Source organism: Hippoglossus stenolepis, chromosome 21, assembly GCF_022539355.2.
Source record: "Hippoglossus stenolepis isolate QCI-W04-F060 chromosome 21, HSTE1.2, whole genome shotgun sequence".
Taxonomy (NCBI): Eukaryota; Metazoa; Chordata; class Actinopteri; order Pleuronectiformes; family Pleuronectidae; genus Hippoglossus; species Hippoglossus stenolepis.
Window position 1 is genome coordinate 3,134,305 of NC_061503.1, and position 21,306 is coordinate 3,155,610.

The 21,306-nt window shown below is 42.0% G+C and overlaps 1 protein-coding gene across 1 annotated transcript; it reads left to right on the forward strand.

Moving 5' to 3' along the window:
• The first annotated feature begins 122 nt into the window (after nucleotides 1-122).
• On the forward strand, nucleotides 123-20,981 carry slc9a3r1a (SLC9A3 regulator 1a). Its single transcript, XM_035146259.2, is given in 7 exon segments — nucleotides 123-790; nucleotides 13,691-13,861; nucleotides 15,430-15,583; nucleotides 15,770-15,804; nucleotides 15,807-15,815; nucleotides 19,851-19,955; nucleotides 20,182-20,981. Coding segments are annotated over 7 exon segments (1,068 nt in total). The 5' UTR covers nucleotides 123-328; the 3' UTR covers nucleotides 20,314-20,981.
• Nucleotides 20,982-21,306: the final 325 nt, after the last annotated feature.

The window sequence follows — 21,306 nt, forward strand, 5'->3', positions numbered from 1 at the left end:
TATTTTGAAAATCTCAGGACCTCTTCTCATCTCATTACTGTAGATTGGCTTGTGATACGGTGTAATAACACGGAGAGAGGCGGTTGTAACACGACAGTGAGGAGGGTGTGTGTGTGTGTGTGTGTGTGTGTGTGTGTGCGTGTGCGTGAGGAGGAGTGAACTCTCAGCGTCATCAGGGGAAAGTTTACAGCGGCTCAGTTCAGCGGAAGTAAAGTGCGTTCAACAGGTGTCTGTGTGCTTCTGTTGTCGTGGGACTCGTCAGCTCGTCGTAAAGCGTCTCAATCCGATCCGTGGAAGCAGAGGACTCAGGTTTCTGTCGCTTTCAAACATGTCAACCCTCCGACCCAAACTGTGCGAGCTGGAGAAAGGACCCAGCGGCTACGGTTTCCACCTGCACGGGGAGCGGGGCAAGACCGGCCAGTTCATCCGGCTGGTGGAGCCCGACACCCCCGCCGCCGCGGCCGGGCTCCAAGCCGGCGACCGCCTGGTGTTCGTGAACGGGGAGAGCGTGGAGGGCGAGAACCACCAGCAGGTCGTCGGCAGGATAAGGGCCACCTCCGGGGCTCTGGAGCTCATCGTGGTGGACGCCGACACCACCGAGCTGCTGAAGAAACACGGGCTGCAGGTTCGGAGAGAGTACGCCACGGAGGGGATCCCCGTGCCCGGCGGGGACAGCGACTCGGAGCGGGCGGACACACGGAGCAACGGCTCCGCGAGGGAGGCCACCCCTGTCCCGCGGGAGAACGGGGACACGTCCTCGGACAGGCTGAGTGTCAGCTCCAGCATCAAGGTACGGAAAGTCCCTCTGTTTGACCCCCTGCACACTTCTACTGTGTTCGATTCCACCTATCAATACATACAGCAGAATATTATAGAATAATACAAAAGAAAACTGGAAAATCAGTTAGCCTTTACGTCATTGTGTGTCACAAAACACTCCAACATCACTTTTTAAAATGTATTTTGATTCTCTGAGTTTCTTAGTTTAGAAGCTGTTTCTTCCTCAAATATCCAGATGGAAATGTGTGTTTCTGGTAAACAGCACTTTTTACACCTGGTGAATCAAGGTACTTTTTGACATCAGTGCGTGAATAATGTGAAAAAAATCAATATTGTCATAAAGACATATAGATGGTTGTTTTGCAGCATCATTTACAACGGCTAATACATCCATATCATCAGTATATCATCTCACTGTCAGATCAGGCAGATGTAAGAGCCCCTGGTTTGTATCCTCTTATCTGATCCGAGTTCAGCGTTACCTGTGAGCTGAAGAGGATACGTGGAAAATAGGTTCCCTACCAAGTGGCCACTAACAGAGAGGTGACACAGCACAGTGAAATGCTACCGGCCTTTGACTTCTTCCTGTGGAACAAAGTCTCTGTCATATATATGTACCAGAGTCTCTGTGCTTACCCTTTTGAATTCCCCCGTCGAGTTTGGCTTGTTGGATCAGATGCCTTGTCAAACAGATGCAAGTCAGTGAGACATGTCAGCTTTCTAGAAAAGAGCTGGATTAGTAACAATACCAATGGTCTGACTTCATATCTTGGAATCTGAGACTGCGCACCACATTTAAAACTGAAGTGCTTTGAGAAAAACATGGTTCAACATCATCCCGCGTTTGTGAAAGACCAGGCTTTTGCTGTGGGTTATAAAACAATTTCAGAACATTATTCTTTCAAAAGCTTGTAAACCCTGATTTAAATGCTTTGTTATAGCCTCATTGAGGAATTGTTAAGCTGTGAGGAACTCTGAACCAAATTTGGTGAGATAATTACTCAGGGGGGTGTCTCCAGATGATTCACTTTACGAGCTGACAGTGCAAAACTCTGGTCCGAAGAACACTTTGTCCAACATATCTCCACAAATAATGAAAAGCGAGACAGTCGAAAGCTGATACTGGTCAGAATATGATTACCCATCACATGATGGCATTTGATGAGTGAAGAACATCATGAAGAAGTCACAAAATGATGTCATGTATAGTTAAAAAATGCCTATTTTTAAGGTACATGTATCTCTGCATCAAATAGGACTACAGACATGATCTAAAGCTGATATCGATCATAAAACAATTTATGATCACACAGTAAGAATGACATCATCTAGTAGTGTAGTAATGCATTAATGTTTGCAACCAATAAGATAGGAGACAAAATGCTTTGACAGACAAAGCAGACACAGGATACTCGGGGGGGCACTCATGAAAACAACCAAGAATTAAAAGCAACAAGAAGACAGCATCACGTAAAAGCAGTCAATACAAATATAGAGAATAGCAACAATAAAAAGAAAAGGACGATATTACGTACAAGCAAATAGATAAATAAATAGAATAAAAACAATAAAACATAAAAAGATGACATCACACAAAGAAGAAGTGTGTCAATGTTTAAAGTATTTTTTCATAAGAAAATGTCTGAGATGAAGGGAGCAGCAATGGAAAATAAATTTAGGAGTCATTGTCAGTAATGGTATAGAGTACGTGAGTTGGCATATTGTATATCAAGCAGTCGTGTTGTAATCATAGTCCCCACAATCTAAGATCACAATCTACGACATAACAGCTGACACCAGACCTGCGAGTATTGGGGCGGCCAACAGAAAAAAGTCACACTTGCCGATTACGCAATAGTTAAATTCAATGTGAAAGAGCAGTTACCACTGGGAGAAGTCCATCCAATGGTGTCAGTCTCTCTTGCACTTAGTCAGTCAGACATAGACATTCAGGCTTTTAGGGCTGTCCAGGCAAATGTAGCTACTTTTAGGAGGGTTAAGTTATAAACTTATTTTAAACAACCACCACCACCAAATGTCTGCTATCACCCAATATGGTTTGTATTCACATTAGAGGCATTAACAAACTCTGCACCAGCAACGCTAGCTCCTGACTCTTGAAAGCAATCTGTAGATGCTTTATGGTTCTATGGTAACATTGAAAGTGGCACTACCCTGGACTTTATACATGTTAACTAAACATCAGTTACACATTGCAAGAAAAATTTGCTGAGCTCAAGAACACTGAGGAGGAGACGGCAGCCAAGGCAGAAGAGTCCAGATTAACAAAGCCAAGTTCTTGAGTACACACAGAGCCTGACTAATGGTCTGATACTGGCCTCTGATACTGGCCTCTGATACACTTGAGTGGGCTGGCCATTGATGACGTAAAAACTAGCCCTGCTGAGCATAAAAAAGTTTAAACAATTGTTTCTTTCACGACTTTGTCGGTGGTTAGACTTGGTATTGCAGTCCAGGGCTCAGTCACTAACCTTTCTTCACTCTGAATACACCCAAAGCCTTTATGGTGATAGTCTTAACAACGAGTTGGATATCTAATTCTGCAGAGATTGCTTTTTTTCTTTCTTGGAAGATAAAAGCGTGAACTCAGTGAGCATGTCATCATGTTATGGTAACATCCTGGCCTCCGGCGACTCAGTCCTCCAGCGCACCAAGAACTCTGCTGGTCACCATAGAGACTCGGAACAGCAGAAAGAGAAGAGGCTTTTGTCAGCAGTGTTTGCATGGGGAGAAAGACTCCTAGGCCAGGGAGGAAAGTAGAGAGGGCTCTCACGCCTCAACAAGGAGGCCACGCTGACCCTGAAATACCTACACCCTCACTTTACATACACTGTCAATGGGGCTGGAGTGGAATGAGAATGTGTGTGTGTGTGTGAGTGCATGAAATAGCAGTTTGTCCTCTGCTTGTAGATGTGAAAATGTCAAATAAATGATGAGATAATAGGATCCCAGATGAATGGGTGTGCAAAGATAGGAGGCGAAGTTTAATTTAATGAGGTTCTTGACCAAACATGAATAGTTGCTGCCATTTCACTCCTGTGAAGTAATCTGCACTGCCTGCTTTTTTTGTGAGAGAAAATGAGTTTGCTGGTCAGCTTTTAATCGACAATCCATTGGTTACACAAGACACTGATTTACCACATTTACCCCATGGTCAACAACCCTTTTCACCCTGTGTGCTCCGTCTTTGCACTCTTTAAAACCTGGATCCTTACGCTCAGAGTGACGGCCATTGGGGCAGCTCGGGCAGCTCTCATCTTTCCAAAGGATCATTTGTTCTTCAGTGTTTCACAGCATATCTTATCACTCAGCTCATATAAGCCTTTGAAAGGGCAATTAATCTGCCACTTTGTTAGGTCAGGAGTAGTGAATGTTGTAAATCAAGATTACCTCGATGTTACTCAACATGGCTGCAGTTGGTTTATTCCGTTGACTGAATGTTTCCAGCTATGGTATCAAACCAATTCATTACATGTGGACTTCTTTAGTACTGGTGCTGCAACCAATGAGTGTAATATTGCGTCTCAGGCATTAACATGACTACAAGCATTTTGCTTATGTACTAATGCACTGATGAGTTGATTAGTCATGCTGTTGCTTGAGCAATACTGGACTTTACAAACTTAGTACATGTATAAATATTTCATTATATTCTTTCAATTTTTAAAATACCTTCCACCATGTTCTAAGCAGGACTGTTTTTTAGAGGTCAGGCTCATGTGATTTAAATTTCATTTTTAAATTACCACAAACTATCCAAAGCTTTTTTTGTACTGCAGTTTAAGTATTAATTGACATATACCAATATTGATATATTTAGTAGTGGTAATATCAGCCGATATATATATCGAGCTCGTAAATCTTTAAGTTGATGGGCAGAAAGATAATTGATAATTGATAATTAACCATTTAGGTAATTTAAAGTGTGGTCAGGCACGTTGTTGGAGCATTTTCTTGAGCTAGTGGAAAGCGATTGCATATTTGATCAACAATAAACTGGTCTGAAGTCAGTGATGCAGTATTTCACTGTTAATATGAAGCACATTATAAAGATAAGTAATATGCACCTACGTAGGTAGCTGTACAATGTGCAAACACTCTGCTGGTTACACACAGACGGTCTGCTTGTGCACAAAGTGAAACAATTTCCTCAGCAGGGAAGCCTTGTCTGTTATTACATGGAAAATCTGCTTTATATTAGCAATTGGCGCACCTGACTTTTACTAAATGGGAGATGGTATTCTGAATTGTTTGTAAGCAAGATTATACAAAAACAACTGAACATATTGCGAAGAGCCATTTAGAACCATGCTCCTCATGCGGCAACCGTTTCCCCGCTGTTAAACCAAAGTGGATTTGAACACATCCTAAATGCACTTGTGCCATGCTGTTTGGTCCATGAGCATTGCAAATAGAAGCCCTTTGTGGTGACTGGACATTGCTGTGTGCACTGAACATTTTTTGCAAAGTAATTTTCTGGATTTTCAGATATTTTATTGACAATAATTCGGGGGATTAAACCACCATCCTTAAACACTGTGGTGAGACTGTCCTGCCCTAAACAATTACTCTGTTGAACAGAAGTATTCAATTGAAGTACTTCATTGACAAAAATGAATTAAAAAGTGTAGCTTCATTTTCCTTTTTTATTCTATTTTGTAATGTAGAAATTGATAACAGTTAAAACGATGTTAAGATTATTTGTTTTATTTTATTGTTTTCAGAACAGTCTAAAATATATGTGCCTTTATCTATATTTATATAGAGCTTTTCTAGTTTGGATGACCACTCAAAGTGCTTTACAGTACAGTTTTGCCATTCACCCATTCACACACACATTCATACGCAATCTATGTGCGGCACTTTCTCTATCACACATCACTCATACACTGCCAGTACAGTGTATCTTGCCCAATGACAAGAGATCGATCCGCCAACCTCATGTTTTGTGGACGACCCACTCTACCTCTTGAGCCACAGTTGCCCTATTATCCACAACAGACTTCATTAAAGTGCTGTTGGCATCATCTGACCGAGATCATCACTGCCTCATTGTTTTCTTGGGGACATACTCTAAGCAAAGATACTCTAAAATAGCCTTAATCATTGCCCCACAGTCCTTTCCTAGGATTTATTTCTTAGAATTTAAGAACAAGAAGACATACATTAATTTTCAGCATTTTTTGTTTAATCAAGACTTTGGAGCCATCACTACTATGATCTGTTTGATCCCTTCAGCATTGACTGGACCATGAAGTTAAGCTGTCCAGTGAACGCCTGCAGATCCATCCAGATTTTATCTGTGGCTTTGGGATGACAGGGATTATAATTCCATTTGGTCCAAGTAATTAGTAATAGTGTCTTTGAAGCCTTTTCCCTGCTGAAAGAATTGACAAGACTATATTTGGCGGTGTCCTCAAGCTATAGCGTCAGGCTGCTTCTTTGTTCAGAAGTTCAGAAGTTTCGAAATTGAGAATCCAGCAAATGCGATGTGTTCTGAAATATGGACATTTTAGATACTTAGTGTCACCCTTTTCATTTCCAGTCAATCTATACAAGATTCTGTGAAGCATTTACAGCTGTTTATCTAGGACTGGGTCATGGTGGCAAGGGGGTCCACAGATTTTCCTCTTGCCTTCCACTCAACCCATCTTCTCCATGGGCAAGCAGATTTTTCCTAGTATACTTAAACGGATAGTTCAATGAAAAATGAAAATTCCCTCATTATCTACTCACCACTATGCCGATGGAGGGGTGGGTGAAGTGTTTGAGTCCATGAAACACTTCTGGAATCTCAGGGGCAAACAGCATTGCGGCAAAATCCAATACAATTGATGCCAATCGCGACCTCTTCTTCAGACGTAATAAATGTCTAAAAGCCTTAATGTCCGCTGATATCTTCCTACAAGGGGCATTCACGGACCCGTGTGGCTACGTCCACTAGCTTCTCTACTTCCGGTGGAGGACATTTAGGCCCAAAACACATAGTAAATTACCTCGTTTCGAGTCGAATACGAATGTCGGGGCTTGAAGAAACTTGTATGACACCACACGAGCAGTATGGAGGCATGTTCTGTTTTTTCTGTTGTTTTATTACGTCTGAAGAAGAGGTCACCTGGGCTAAACACTGTTTACCCCTGAAACTCCTAAAGTGTTTTGTGGAGTCAAACACTTCACCCACCCCTCCATCGGCACCTTCACTAGCATTTGCATGAAAAGGATAACCTGGACTTCTGCAGTACTAAGCCTGCTATTCTGAACTTCATCTGTTGGCAACTTGCTAATGGCTAACAATGGTACCAGCAAATGTTTCTCTTCATAATATTGTCGTAAAATGTTACTTGACATTAGCAAAATGCTAATCTTTGGTAAAGGACCTTAGGACGCCAAGGAGGTCATGTTTAACTCATGACTGTTTGTTGATTTGTTAGTTTATTTAGTAGCAGGATTACGCAAAAAACAAATTGACTGATGTTTGGTGCAGATTTGGATTAAGGACGATGATTTATATAGGTTATCAGACCACTTTGTTCTTCCATTGTTCGACCTTGATGGAATTATATGCTCTACCTTTTTTTATTTTACCTCATCTTGTTGTTTGAACTTTGGAAAATTGGCCCACGTTATTTTCTCCATTACACTCACACACTCCACCAAGCTTTGGTGTGACAACTATTCTCCACTCCCTTGTGGTTCTTGTTGTAATTGTGGTTAAATTGTGTTTAGAATATAGAATGTTTAAGAATAATGAATCTTAAACTCACTTTAGTTGCATTTTGAGCAGGGACCATGTCTATAACCACGCACACACACACACACCGCAATATAAACATGACTTCATACATATTGTACACAAGGCAGGTTCCTCTGTCAGTAGAGATGAAGGCTGTTGGATGGAAGCTGCATGTGAAGAAACCACTTCCTGTTCTAGTAGCTAGTTGCTATAGAGCTGAAGCTACATTGTTTGTCTTTGTCTCAGCCAGTTAATGATAACCACAATACTGCATGCAGTGGCAGTTCTATGTAGTGTAGTGTGTGTGTGATTATGTAAGCTAATACCCTCCTCAGGCAATAAACACAAAGCTATATCCTAATCCAGCAAGTGCATAGTTCTTCTGTATGTACAGTTTGGACGTCACACAGCAAAATACAGTGGAGGATCACATGTGTCACAACACATTGAGCTGTCAGGCAAACCTGTTCGGGTGGTGTTACAAAAATAGCTCAGTTTGTTGACATGGGGCAAGCACCCTGTATCTGTAGAACATCAAATCATGTGTTGGGGTATAGCCGTGTTTCCCTTCTGTAGAACTGAGCCCAGAGATAGCTATTTAAATTTTCACACCACACTCTATTAAGTGTTTTCGCACTCAGTTCAAGGTCCTCCCAACAAGTCAATCTTCACGATACCAGGTTGGAGCATAGGACCCGATGTTTAACTACAGCGAGCTGTAAAACCATTAACCTTTGATATTCAACAAGCTTAGGGAATGTTTACTGTGGATGGTGCTTTCACTGTAAAACTAGGCTAATGCTGCAGTCAAACTGTGGCTGTTTGGAGCAGTTAAGAAACTAGATGTTGTTTCTATGACGGTACATATGTGTTAAGTGTCATCCACTGAGTCTACAACCACACTAATACGTGTAAGCTTCAAAATGCATCACTTTTGCTACGTTAACAACTGGTGTTCACACTACAGCTCTGGAGCTGCTAAGCCCCTGAAAGGTACACTTCTGAATCATGTTTGATTCCTAATTGGATCGGTCACAACGTATTATCCATTGATTTATCACACATCTAACGCATTATCTTGGATAATGAATTACAAGCATTGCTCACACTTTCAGTAACAGTAATAGTCGATTCTAGAAATCAGTGTTCCTAGATTTTTGGCATTGCTGTTCCTTGTTCTTCGTCTTTTCTGCTCGTTGTCCAGTGTGAGTGAAAGGTCATGTGATAGACATGTTAGTATGGATGGAGATTATTTCTGATAAGGTGCTGTAATGGTCATCTGGACAGAGGTCAACTTAGTTTGTTTAAAACATTTATAAGAGCTGGCTGGTTTGTTCGTGGTGACCTCTGATCTCCCTGTGGAGGCAAACCACAATGGTTTTTGTTTTTTCCAAATTCCCATATGCCACTGACCTGTCTGGGTGTCAGCTGGGATTGGCTCCAGCTCCTGCCGCCACCATCAAAGGATGAGTGATATAGAGAATGGATGGATTACTTTTTACTTTTACTGGCTGATCCTTACAGACAGCAGTGTATCTCATTCCCTTGTGGTAGCTTTGTGATAGTCATAGCTACATGCTACTTTTGTGCAGCGGCCTTACAGATTTCCTTGTTTTTTCTGACTGACAAGAAATAGTGTACAACAGGTCAGTTGATGTAAATTGAATTAAAAAAATGTAAATAATGACATGCTTTCAGGGTCTTTTATAAAGCAGCCAGTCAAATTGCCTGCTGAGTGGAGTGTTAAGTGTACACAAATACTCTCAATTGAAGAAACACACTGCTCGTGATATCTGCAGATAGTAGAGTTGGTCGTGGCAGAGGTCGTGTGGCGGTTGACAGAGTGAGCACTTGTCCCTCGGAGCTCATACACCTCAGATCTTTCATTAGACCTGACAGTCAGAGTATTTGGCCATCAGGGCTACAATGCTGTGCTTGTTTGTGAACTACAGTTTTTCTTTACCTAACATGTCTGTACTATATGTGATGCTTCCTGTCAGTTTAGATGCAGGGGAAAAAGTTTCTTATCTCAAATGTCAAGGATGGAAAACAGCTGAACATAGTATCACTTTGACCACTTTTTTTCCCTAACCTCTCTACACTGGATATTACATAAGATTCACATTTACTGTAGGTATTATTCAATGTTGTAGGGGATGGAATGCATATTTATGTGTATAGACAAATAATAAATCAATAATATAAATAAGGAATACTTTACATTTCATTCAAAGAGCAAGTTTTTACAGACTGTGAGGGAAGTTGAAGTGTAAGCATGGAGAGATATGTGAGGAAAAATGCTGCATGACATGAAAGAGACAGGTGTCATAAAACAACAGGTTAGTTTCCGTACTTTGGTCCATGTGATGCACAGCTTCAGCAGCAGAAGCGGGCTTGAGTTCAGCTTATGTAGTCAATTTAAAATGGCTGCAATGTGTTTCAAAAGTCACACTGCTCAGGCAACTGGTCTGTACTTTTCTAGTTTTGAATACCGCTAGTTTACTGTATTAGTTTTTAATTTTTTCATTAGTTTTTTGCCATTCACACACACATTAACACAATGCGTCTATGGTCAGCACTTCTATTTCTATTTCTATTTGTGGTTCAGCATGCTGAATGGGGAAAACTGGGATCGAACCATCGACCTTCTGGTTATAGGACGACCCACTCTACCCCCTGAGCGACTAAATCTGAGCATAGTCATGATACGTATGTTTTCAGATTGTTGAATATTTATAAATCTTCTGATGCAGAAGTCATAGATTATTATCTCTATATAATATTGCCTCAGGAAGGTTTTTCAATGATAGTCGTTGTTCATTACATCCAAAAGAGTTGTTGCTCATAGCTAATTTAACACATTTGAATGGTGCCAACTTTATCCGGATGAGGGCAGTTCTGGTTAATGAAAATATATAATAAGAATAAATGCATGGTGTGTATAGGTTGAGTGGCCCTGCACTATTTAGTGCTCAGAGCATTCTCTGTATCTCAATGTGCACTGACATATTGTACATCACTGGTATTTAACAAGTAACATTATTACATGGGTAACATGCCTTTAGCTATAATATACTGGTGGCCAAAGTAGTATGTTCCACTGGGTAACACTTTCTAACAGCATGTACGTGACAAAATGTAGCAAACCATGAAGTGGCGTACCACTCGTCAACATGGTAAGAGTCAGTATGGGCAACTGATTACTGCACCACTACAACCTTCGATGTTGGGATCGTCTTATCATTGTTGGCCAGTCACATATTATATTACAGAAGTATTTCAGATAGACTTTGGGTGTGGAAACACATCCTCTATGATATGTATCCACAGAAGAGGATTGCTTCAGCAATAAAACACTGAAAATAGTTTCAGAGTTAGCATGCGGAAGAGACTCTGCTGACTGCTGGACTTCACCCCGTGGTGTCATTATCATACAGCACCCGCTGTCGCTGCACTGTTTGAATATGTGTGGCTCTGCTGACAATGTGGTTTTCCTGTGCGCACTGAAAAATCAGGTTTTCCAGTGTGTCAGAGACAGCTGCTGTGAAACACAAGAAAAAAACTCAACATTGACTTAGTGTTGCATTGTTTGAGCAGTACCGAAATGATCTGTGTTTAATCAGTTCTCAGCTTCAATAAAAAAGCACCACAGTCTTTTCATACTGAGGCCAAATGCAAGGGAGTCAGCAAAGAACAAAAGGCTGCTCTATACAGGCAGAGACACCTGCTGGCCGAATTATTAAAGGAGTCTGTGGTGAAAGATATTATTTCAGCTCTGCCAGTAGACAGGAAGATCATGACTTGAGCCACTTCTCACTGAGGATCGTACAGAAATTGTCAACAGTTTTGAATCTGATCAGTAAGAAACCCGGCCTGGTATTTTCCCTGAGCTTCTCTCACTCCCTCCATTATCCCTCCTCCACCTCCCTGCTGGGTGCTGTCACAACGCCCGGGACCTTGGCCCGTTAGGACTCTCTGTACTCAGGCTGACGAAAACAACAGACTTTATCCAGTGGGGAGAGAGTGAAATCTGACCAGCAACATATGTCAGCTGTAAATCCGAGGCACAGACCTACCTGAGCATATCACTCGCATGGAGAGAGAGAGAGAGGGATTAAGGTGAAGCTGGTAGTGTAATCGAGAGAATTATGGAGATGGGAATCAAAGATGTCTGTATCCCGTGTTTCCTCACAGTTTGCTTCTTTGGATTGTTCATTGATTCACTGGCAGAGAGGCAAAGCTAAAGTGTGAGTGAAAGACAGAGGTGGCAGTCTATCTGTGGTCATCTCCTGTGCCACAGGCCGATTCTCTGCTCACCTGTGGTGCAGTAACTGGATTAAAGTTTGCTCGTTCACCTTAAATGATGGGTTCAAATACTCTACAGCAGCCAAGAAGTGCTCATTAGATCAGATGTCAAACATGCACGAGGATAGCAAATTAGCATAATGAATGCCCCGATAATACCATACAAGGCCACGCACTAGTGCACACTAGTGTTCATTCATGAAAATATCATATCAATATCAAAAAGTAAAGAGAAATCAAATTGATTTTAGAGATCTAGGAAAGCAGTGGTATTGTGCTGTTTGATGGGTCTCACTGTCACTGAAATAAAGAAGATATTGTGTGAGATGAAAAAAAATGTCTCGCCACAGAAAGGCGATAGAGTAAAGTTGCTGATATAGATAAAAAAATATTTGCAAGTAGAGTTGATGGTGCATTGTACCTGTAAGAAGAACTCAAAATGTGAGAAAATAAGTAAATGCGACAAGTGCTCCTGAATTGACTGTTGCAGCCCCTTACCAAGAAGGAGGTATATGCCTCTGCTTGTTGCAGAACGAAAACTGTAGTGTACAGCATTGTGTACCTTGCACCTCACCTGTTATATCATCCTTATCTTCTTCATTAACAACCAGGAGTTACGTGGGTTTTGTCATAAATGTGTGATTCCATCCAAAGGTCCCAAGATCGACCTGCCCCACCCGGGGAGCTTCAGCAATCATCACCTACCCTGATTTCATATTAACCTCTGTATCATTGTATAAGCCATGTTGTGAGTGGTTGAGAGGGAGTGCGTCTGCCTTGAGTCAGCGCTGAGCGTGCGGTGGCTGATCTTCATAGTCACTCGGCAGAGAATCATTGACAGATGTGCCACTGATAGAGGATGTTGGACAGATTGCTGTGGTTTTTATCAGGTGATGGAAGTGCAACAGGTGGTTGGGGAGGGTCATTTTACCAGGGCATCCACTGTTACTGCACATGTCAGCTGTAAAAAGGTTTAGAGGTCGTTTTTTTTACATACCTATGGAAGTTGCTGAACAAAATGGCGTTTCTCTTATGTGCAATAAACAGAACAATATACAATATATAAAGAACAATAAATAAAACATTAAAAAACACAACAAAAATGTAAACACAACACAGAGCTATAAGGGTTTAAAGGGTATCTTAAGGTATACATAGTGGTTAATATATAGTATTTTACTATGACTACTATATAGCAGTACTATAACTGTAAAAATTATGGGATGGCAAGTCAAATACTTATAAACCCTGTGCTTGCACTCAAATATGCTGCAGAAGGTAATTCTGAATTCTGATTTCTTAGGATCAATCAGTGAAATATGTGAAAATTTATATAAGACAGTAATTTGTTATATCTCATTATTGTTTTAAGTTTGTATGATATTGACTGAGTGACACATTTTATTTATTTAGTCCAAAATCACGAGTTATAAGATGTTTACCATCATCTTATAACTTTTACTTCTTAGTTATGACGTGATTTAGGTGGTGATTTGAATTAATATCTTAATTTTGAACGACTATTTCATGGTTCTGACTTTGCTTTTTACCTTATAGTTTTGATCTGCTATGGCTTTTTTTCATTTTTTCACACATGGCGTTTTTTCATTTTCTTAAAAAATCTTTTTCTAGCAGAGTACATTTTTCCAGGAAATGGTAAAGAGCCTCTTAAGAAGGTCTATAAAAGGCCACTGTGATGTCAGAAAGAGGACGGACGTATGAAGTTGGAGCCTGGCTAATGCTATCAACTATATTTAGACTATTTTATGTCAAGAGTCAGTAAAACTCTCTACACCTTGAAATGAACTGTCTTACTGACATTCTGCTGTGTGTGTGTGTGTTTGTGTGCAGGATGAGAGAGGTGGGCTGCGGCCTCGTCTCTGCCTCCTGAAGAAGGGAGCTAATGGCTATGGCTTCAACCTGCACAGTGAGAAGACTAGACCGGGCCAGTTCATCAGAGCTGTGGACAATGACTCCCCAGCAGATAAAGCCGGACTCAGACCACAGGACAAGATCCTCCAGGTACACAACACACACGTGCTCCCACTACTGTGTGTGTGTGATTTCTTATGATTGTTTGTGTATCAGCTGTCGTCCTATAACAGCAGGGGGAAACTGCAGTGTTAGGAAACAGAGAGTGTATATAACGGGAATGTGCGTATGTTTCTGTGTGTGTGTTGTACGTAAAGAGTGATTCTTGGTGTGCGTCTGATCGCAGGTTTCTCTCTTGCTGTGTGAGTGTGTGAGATGACCAGGTCTCCTGGCCACGTTGAACAGGCTCAGAGTTAATCCACTTAATGTTTCTGTTGGCCGAGTTACAGTCTGCAGGACCTCTCGAGTGCGGGAGAGAAGCAACAATACGAGAACTGGACGCGTACAGTCGTGGTATAATCCTGTATGCGTGCAATATTCGCATCGACATTCAGCAAACGGGACGTGGTGGGGGCTTAAGAGGTGGATTTGGGGAAACAGAATGCTGAGAATGCGATGAATTCTTTGCAGAGGTCATGGGTCACTTGAGATGAACATAGTTCTGTACCAGCGTGGGAGCTGGTGAGACTGAGACGTTCCTGACGGTATTCCCACCTCAGCTCTGCCTCCCACTGGAATTCCTTCGACACTTATCTCCCTGGATGCTTGATTAGATCCAACGCTGGGAGTAGGCTTGCACGCCACGCCCTGTAATAACAAACGTGCCAGACATTTGCCAGCACTGGTTGGGGTACCATTACTTATATCTTTACTTTGAAATATAAGGATAAATCAACCTGCTTCGCCTTCTCCTTTATGTGGGAGTTAGGATCCTCATATTATTTATGTTCTATGTTCCAAGAAACTGGAATATCTCCACCAGTGAAAGCAGACATCCCTGTCCTCATTGTGTAGGATCAGCTGGAATGGAATATATTAGACTTCTTTGATATTATAGAAATATAATTCAGGGCCTGAAAGGAACCCATTTTTATTGCACAAGTAATAAAGATTTAGTTTTTTTGTGTTGTTATTTTTATGACACAAGAAGACATTTAGACACAGCAGAATGTTACATTAAATTCTGTTGTGAGGGAGCCAGTGGTGAGAGTGGGAGGCCTCATTCAGACGCCTTCTCTTTCTGACTGGTCCTGTTCAGACCTGGCACTGTATCCGTCCTGAGGTATGTGTCTCCTGTGACCATTTGTGATTGGAATTCACTTCCTGCTCTAAATGCAACTAAACATGTTTTCAGTGTGTGTGTGAGCGTGAGCGCGAGCTGTGTCAGTGTCAGTATGTGTTATTACAATAAAAAAAAATATGTGAAATCAGTGGTGTATTCTGGTGGTGGTGATCACTAAGATGTTCGATAAATGTGATGTCAAACCAAAACATGTTATCTCTACATGACCATATATTTTATAAAAGATCACAGTGACCTTATATAAATCTGGAAATAAAGAGTATGTACATGGAAACTGCACTGGTTGGCAGAGGAATACAATCATAGTATTTGTAGTTATTTCTATGTTGAGATAAATATTGGACTTCTCCTCCTCTCCTCCTCTCCTCCTCTCCTCCTTCTCTCCTCCTCCTCTCCTCTCCTCTCCTCCTCTCAGGTTAATGGATTGACTGTAGTCGGGATGCAGCACTCAGATGTGGTCGGGGCCATCAAGGCCGGAGGAGAGAAGACCCAGCTGCTGGTGGTCGATGCTGAGACTGAAGAGTTCTTCAAGAGATGCAATGTCCTGCCCACTGAGGAACACCTCACTGGTAATACACACACACACACACACACACACACACACACACACACACACACACACACACACACACACACACACACACACACACACACAGACACACACACACACACACACACACACAGAGACACACCGACATGTTTTGCAATTGAATGTGGATGAGGAGAGGCCTTTACGTTTTCTTTCCCCACTGTAGGACCTCTTCCTGAGCCAGTGTCAGAGAGAGCATCAGGGACGAAGAGGTGAGGACCACTACACACACACACACAAACAAAACACACACACACACACACACACACACACACACACACACACACGTGTTCCCTGACAGACAGTTGCTTGGAAATGCCGTGTTGATCCTCTCTGGACATTCCTGGTAGCAGATTAGGACTCCTGGTCAGTGTTGTGTGAAGCTGTCTTCATGTGCTTCCTGTCAGGTCTGACCTGTTAAACTCTGCCACACAGATACACTCTGACTGACAACATTTAGGGAGAGACTGACACTGTATATTCAGTATGTCTGCCACTGTTAGTGGAAATGCATCATGTGCGTGACACATCTTCAGTTTCTGTCTTTGTTTATTTTGAGCTTTTACATTAAAATCATGTGCAACATTTATATTTGCCAAATTTTTTCATTTTATTATTATTTGTTACAGTGTCATTGATTTCCCAGGGAGTAGTAGCAATAGTAATTCATGGATCTTGGAATTCATGGAATATTTAGGGAACGGATATCTATGAGCGTGTGCGGTTTGGTGCAGTGCTGAATTTAAGGGGACTGTTTGGGCCTTGGCATAGGTGAGCGCTCTTGCTGTTACTGTTATTGCCGTAATCATTTGCCATTGTTTTGGTCATAATAGATTCACACCTCTGCTACCTGGGATTTGGGAGTGTCAATACTTCAAATAAACTCTCTCAAAGTCTACGTGAGGTATATCGTTGTTTTGTGTTGCAAAGTTTCTCTGGACTTGGTTAATTAAGGTTTGAGACGATCATATGGTAAAAGTCTGTTTCAGTGGATGTGGTACTGAAGTTTTAAAGACGGACACTGATTCATAGATTTTTTGACACTCTGGTGCCGGAGAAAAATCTACAGAGAGAAAAAATAACCCTCATCAAATTAGCATCATTTTCATATACCTCTATCTATGTTCACATCTATATATTCGTTTATAAATAACTAAGGTGTATCACATGCAGCCAGATAATAAGGTCTGATAACAATGGGTGTTGCCGCAGTTGTTTAGACTGACACTTTGATTGATGTGGGGGAGTTTGGAGGAGAGCAGTTAAATGTGATGCAGCACAGGCGGTTCTACCCTGTGGTTAAATCACATAGGCTCCTTCCACACTACTTTCAGTTTTAAAACGAGTTTCTAACGCTCAAAACAAAGAGCTGTGGAATCTCTGCTCGCCCCCCCCGAGTTAGTTTGACAACTCTGGGGCTGCGTCGCTGTATAGTCCTAACTGCAGTCAACTACTTGAGCTTCCTGAAAGGTTCCGATCAGTCATAACTCAACCACCAGAATAAAAGCAAAGTTGCTACCCATTCCTGTCAGTAACAGCTCCACATTGTTGCTGTGGGTCCAAGAAATAGAAATCCCTGCTCTTACTTTTCATTATTATTGTTCCTTGTTTGTAGTATTTCCTGTAACTAAGCAACCAACTGCAGAGTCTGCCAGTCTGCTTCCTGTTTGCACCACACACCCAGTGTATGTGAGTGGTCAGGTGATACATGTCTTCAGGTGTATGGATGGTATTTTAGTTTTGAAACGACATTTTAATACAAAAACCTATTCGCATGGATGTGCAGTGCATACTACATTTCCCACAGTGCAACTCTCAGGTTGCTAGATTCTTGTTGCCTTGTACTTCCCCGTGTGTAACGCCCTCAGTTACCACACACGCTCTGATGTAAACGCTGTAGCTGCGACTAACTAGCAGTGACGACATCATTACGACTTGACTAAAGTTGACAAAAGGCGTGTGAAGCCACAGGAGGACGTGGTGAGACACGTTTCTAGATGGCCTCCGTGATCTCGATGTGTGAAATCGGCGAAGAGCCCTTTAATTAGCAGACAGTGTGGTGTGACGTTCCACAGGCCCAGCAGGGTGAGTTTATCAAAAGTAAACACTCTGCCCCCCCCTCCCCTCTCCACACACACACACACACACACACAGACAGTGACAACATGGGAAAAGTGGATTGGCCCCTCTGGTGACATTGCGGCTGACCCTTCACCATGGCAACGAGAGCTCAGCTCTGTGCGTTTCCCCTCCCTCTGCCTTCTCTTTCGTCTGTGTCCTGGAGGATCATGGGATTGAAGTGGCTTTAACTCTGGAGGCGAGTTGGGGATTATGCAAATGAGACCACTAACGAGCGCTGTTCACATAGTCGCACACGCAGCCAGAATCTTACTCCGCCACAGCAGGAACAATCACTCATTCACCAGCAGTTACATAACCCAGCGCCCGGCGTCAACGCCACCTCTGACCTGAGATGTGTGTCTGTGTGTGTGTACGCGCCGGGGGTTCATCGGTTGCCAACATAAGCAGATGGGGCCGGTTGTTCCTTAATGCCAAGAAGAAACAGCTATTTCACGTTATTCATTCATGAAGCTGGACTGATGAAACTTCCCAAACTACCAAACTTCTCTTCTGTCAACTTGTCACGTCACCATCCAGTAGCTTCCTCAGATCTCCCCTCGCACTAATGTTGGCAGAGCTGGGTTCAGGTCCGGGTTCAGGTTTTCTGCACCTTTTATATAGAATGAGCTCCGACCCACATGGTCCCCGTGGTGATTTTACACCTTTGCTATCTGATGTAATTGTTTTAATTAAGTCCCTGTTGTATTGCTTTTATTTATTAACTCCTTGCTGCGTTGCATTTATCTGCTGATTGTGAAAGTCTCCTCTTCTCTGGTCTCTCTTGGTAAAGAGATCAACATTTCCTTGAGACTGCCAGATTAGATTAAATAATCTAAAATAAAAATATAGCAGATTCAATTTAATATCAACACTTGGTGCTGCCGCTTGGCTCTTGTTTGTGAGTTTATGTTTTCGAAGAGCAGCTGCTTCTTCATTCATTCATACATAAAGTGAATCAAGTGTACTGTAGAAGAGCTCACGCACAGAACATGAGCAGGAAAGTGTTTATAATATGTCACCGTGTTTTCAATCCTGCTCACAGATAAGTGCTGACACAGTCTCAGCTTTAATAGGTGAGCTGCACACGTCAGGCCTCCTGACAGCTGGGCTCTACTGACCTCTGCTGGACAGTAGGACCAAGTAGGACTTACTTAGGATCAGTAATGGAAAAGAATCCAAGGAAGGAACAAACAAATCCGTCAGAATGCTTAGTAGCAAGTGACCTGAGTGTCCTGAAAACCCAGGAGGACGGACGGGGGGGGACGGACGGAGGGGGTCATCAGACTGGACAGACATACTAAATACTTACAAACAGATTTGACTGGTTATTCCATACATGTAGTTTTATCTCGACACTGGTTTAGTTTTTGTCCCAAACAACAAGGGGACGTTGCTGAATTGGTTTGCGACTGTTGATCAGATCAGTGTTATCTGCTAAATAAAAATACACTGTACATTTTATACAGGAAATGTCCCCGTTAGATTTTGTTAATCCTAATTTAAATTCAAACTACTTTTATAGTCTCTCTTAGTCTCCATCAGAACTTTGACCATGTATAAAGGATGATACGGTAAATGGATAGTAGAAAGTATATTGTATAGAGACTCAAAATGCCTTACACTACGAGCAACACAAAACCATTCACACACAGAGCTTTTGCTATCACACATCATTCACACACTCCTGGAACAGCCGTGAGATTCAGTATCTTTCCCCAGGGCACTTCGGCATGCGGACTGGAGGAGGTGCGGCTCCTTAGATAGTGGATGACCCGCTTTACCCCCTGAACCACAGCCGCATTATCGATATTTCTCTTAGTGTCATCAAATCCCATGTGCAGAGCCAAAGCCAACCACAAATGTATCCTATTACTGTGATGCACTGGTTCCTTCATTGAACGCACACACAAACAAAGTTCTGCTACCAGTAATAAGTGTTTTTAAAGATTTAAAGAGAACTACTGAACTTTCTCAGTATAAGAGGCAACGGGGCAGGGAGTAGTAAAGCCAACACGTTGCTGGCTTTGTCTTTTATCGGGAAATAAAACAATAACAGATTTATATTCTAATCTCACCCTTACACACGCTACATATGAACACAGTGTCTGTCGTGTGTGTTTAAACAGATGTCAGCATTGATCAGGCCTCACGTGCCGGCGAGCCCGACGGCTTCCAGTGCCTCCTCCGACACCTCCCTGCCAGCAGCCAGCAGCAGCTCCCCACCTCCAGAGGTACAGTGTGACACTCTGAGGCTTTCTGTTTCTCTTTGGCACATTATTTGTGAATATATCCAATATTATTGTGATTGATTTAAAGAAATATAAATAAGCTACAGCAGAATGATAATGGCTGCAGCCAGGACTATCTCAAACAACACAGTGTAGGTCTGGCTATTTGAGACGAGGGCCAGAGTAACATATGTTGTTGACTAATGTGTGTGTGTGTGTGTGTGTCCAGGCTGAGAGTGACAACCTGGGTCTGAGTATGTCATTGGCTCAGGCCAGAGAAAAAGCCCATAAGAAACGAGCCGCCAAGAAAGCCCCGACCATGGACTGGAGCAAGAGGAACGAGCTGTTCAGCAACTTGTAAACATCATCTTCATCTTCATCGTCATCATCTTCAGTTCATTCTCCTCCAGACTCGTCCGTCGTGACTCCAGAGAGATAATCAGCCCGCCTTCTGTCTGGATTCCCTTTTTTATCACACTGTGAATGAACGACACAGTTTTTATTTAGAACATTTTAAACTCCCCTGTGTTGAAACAGTATTATTTGATGATTCTGTTGGTTTAATTATGGGTTTCTTCCACATTTGAATTGTCACTGTCACAAACAAGAATGAATGTTAATATATTAAGAAGAATGTGGGAGAGAGAAAGAAAAGTAATGTACAGTTTCTCATATAAAAAAAAAGACCACGTCAGGAATAGTAGGAAAAATAAATTATTGTCAGAGTCAAGATATAAAATCTACACTTTAAATGAATGTCAGACCCTTGGTGTCTGTAATCAGCAACTAGAATTAAAGAGAATTGTTTATTTTGTTTCTGTGAATGAATGCTGAGCACGTGAATAACATTCCATGACGACGACACAGTCAGAACGTTGGCGTCTGAAGACGACTGTGTAAGTTCTGTGCGGTTCGTCCAGTCCTATTCCCCCCCCCCCCCAGGGCTTCTGCCATCATCATATGTGATTCAATGAAATAATTTTTTTCACCTGTACATACATGAATAAATGATTTTAAGAGGAAACAATATTTTATGCGACTCCAGATAAGTTTGTCCTGATTGTGATGAGATGTAAAGCTGCTCCGGGTGGCACATGTGTAAATATGAAGGTTCAGATACTGATGGAGAATTTATAGATACAGATACATTTGGATTTAATGAAACTGAGTCTGTTTTGTATTTTACATTCTGGACCTTGGAAACGAGGGGCACTCAAGTCTTACATTTACATTGGATCAAAGAAGTGTTTCACATGACAGGGCTCAGTGATGGAGCCAGATTCTTTCACCTCATGATTCTGCTTTTTGGTTTTAAAGCCCACAGTTTAACTTTATGGTTCAGTCTCATCAGCTG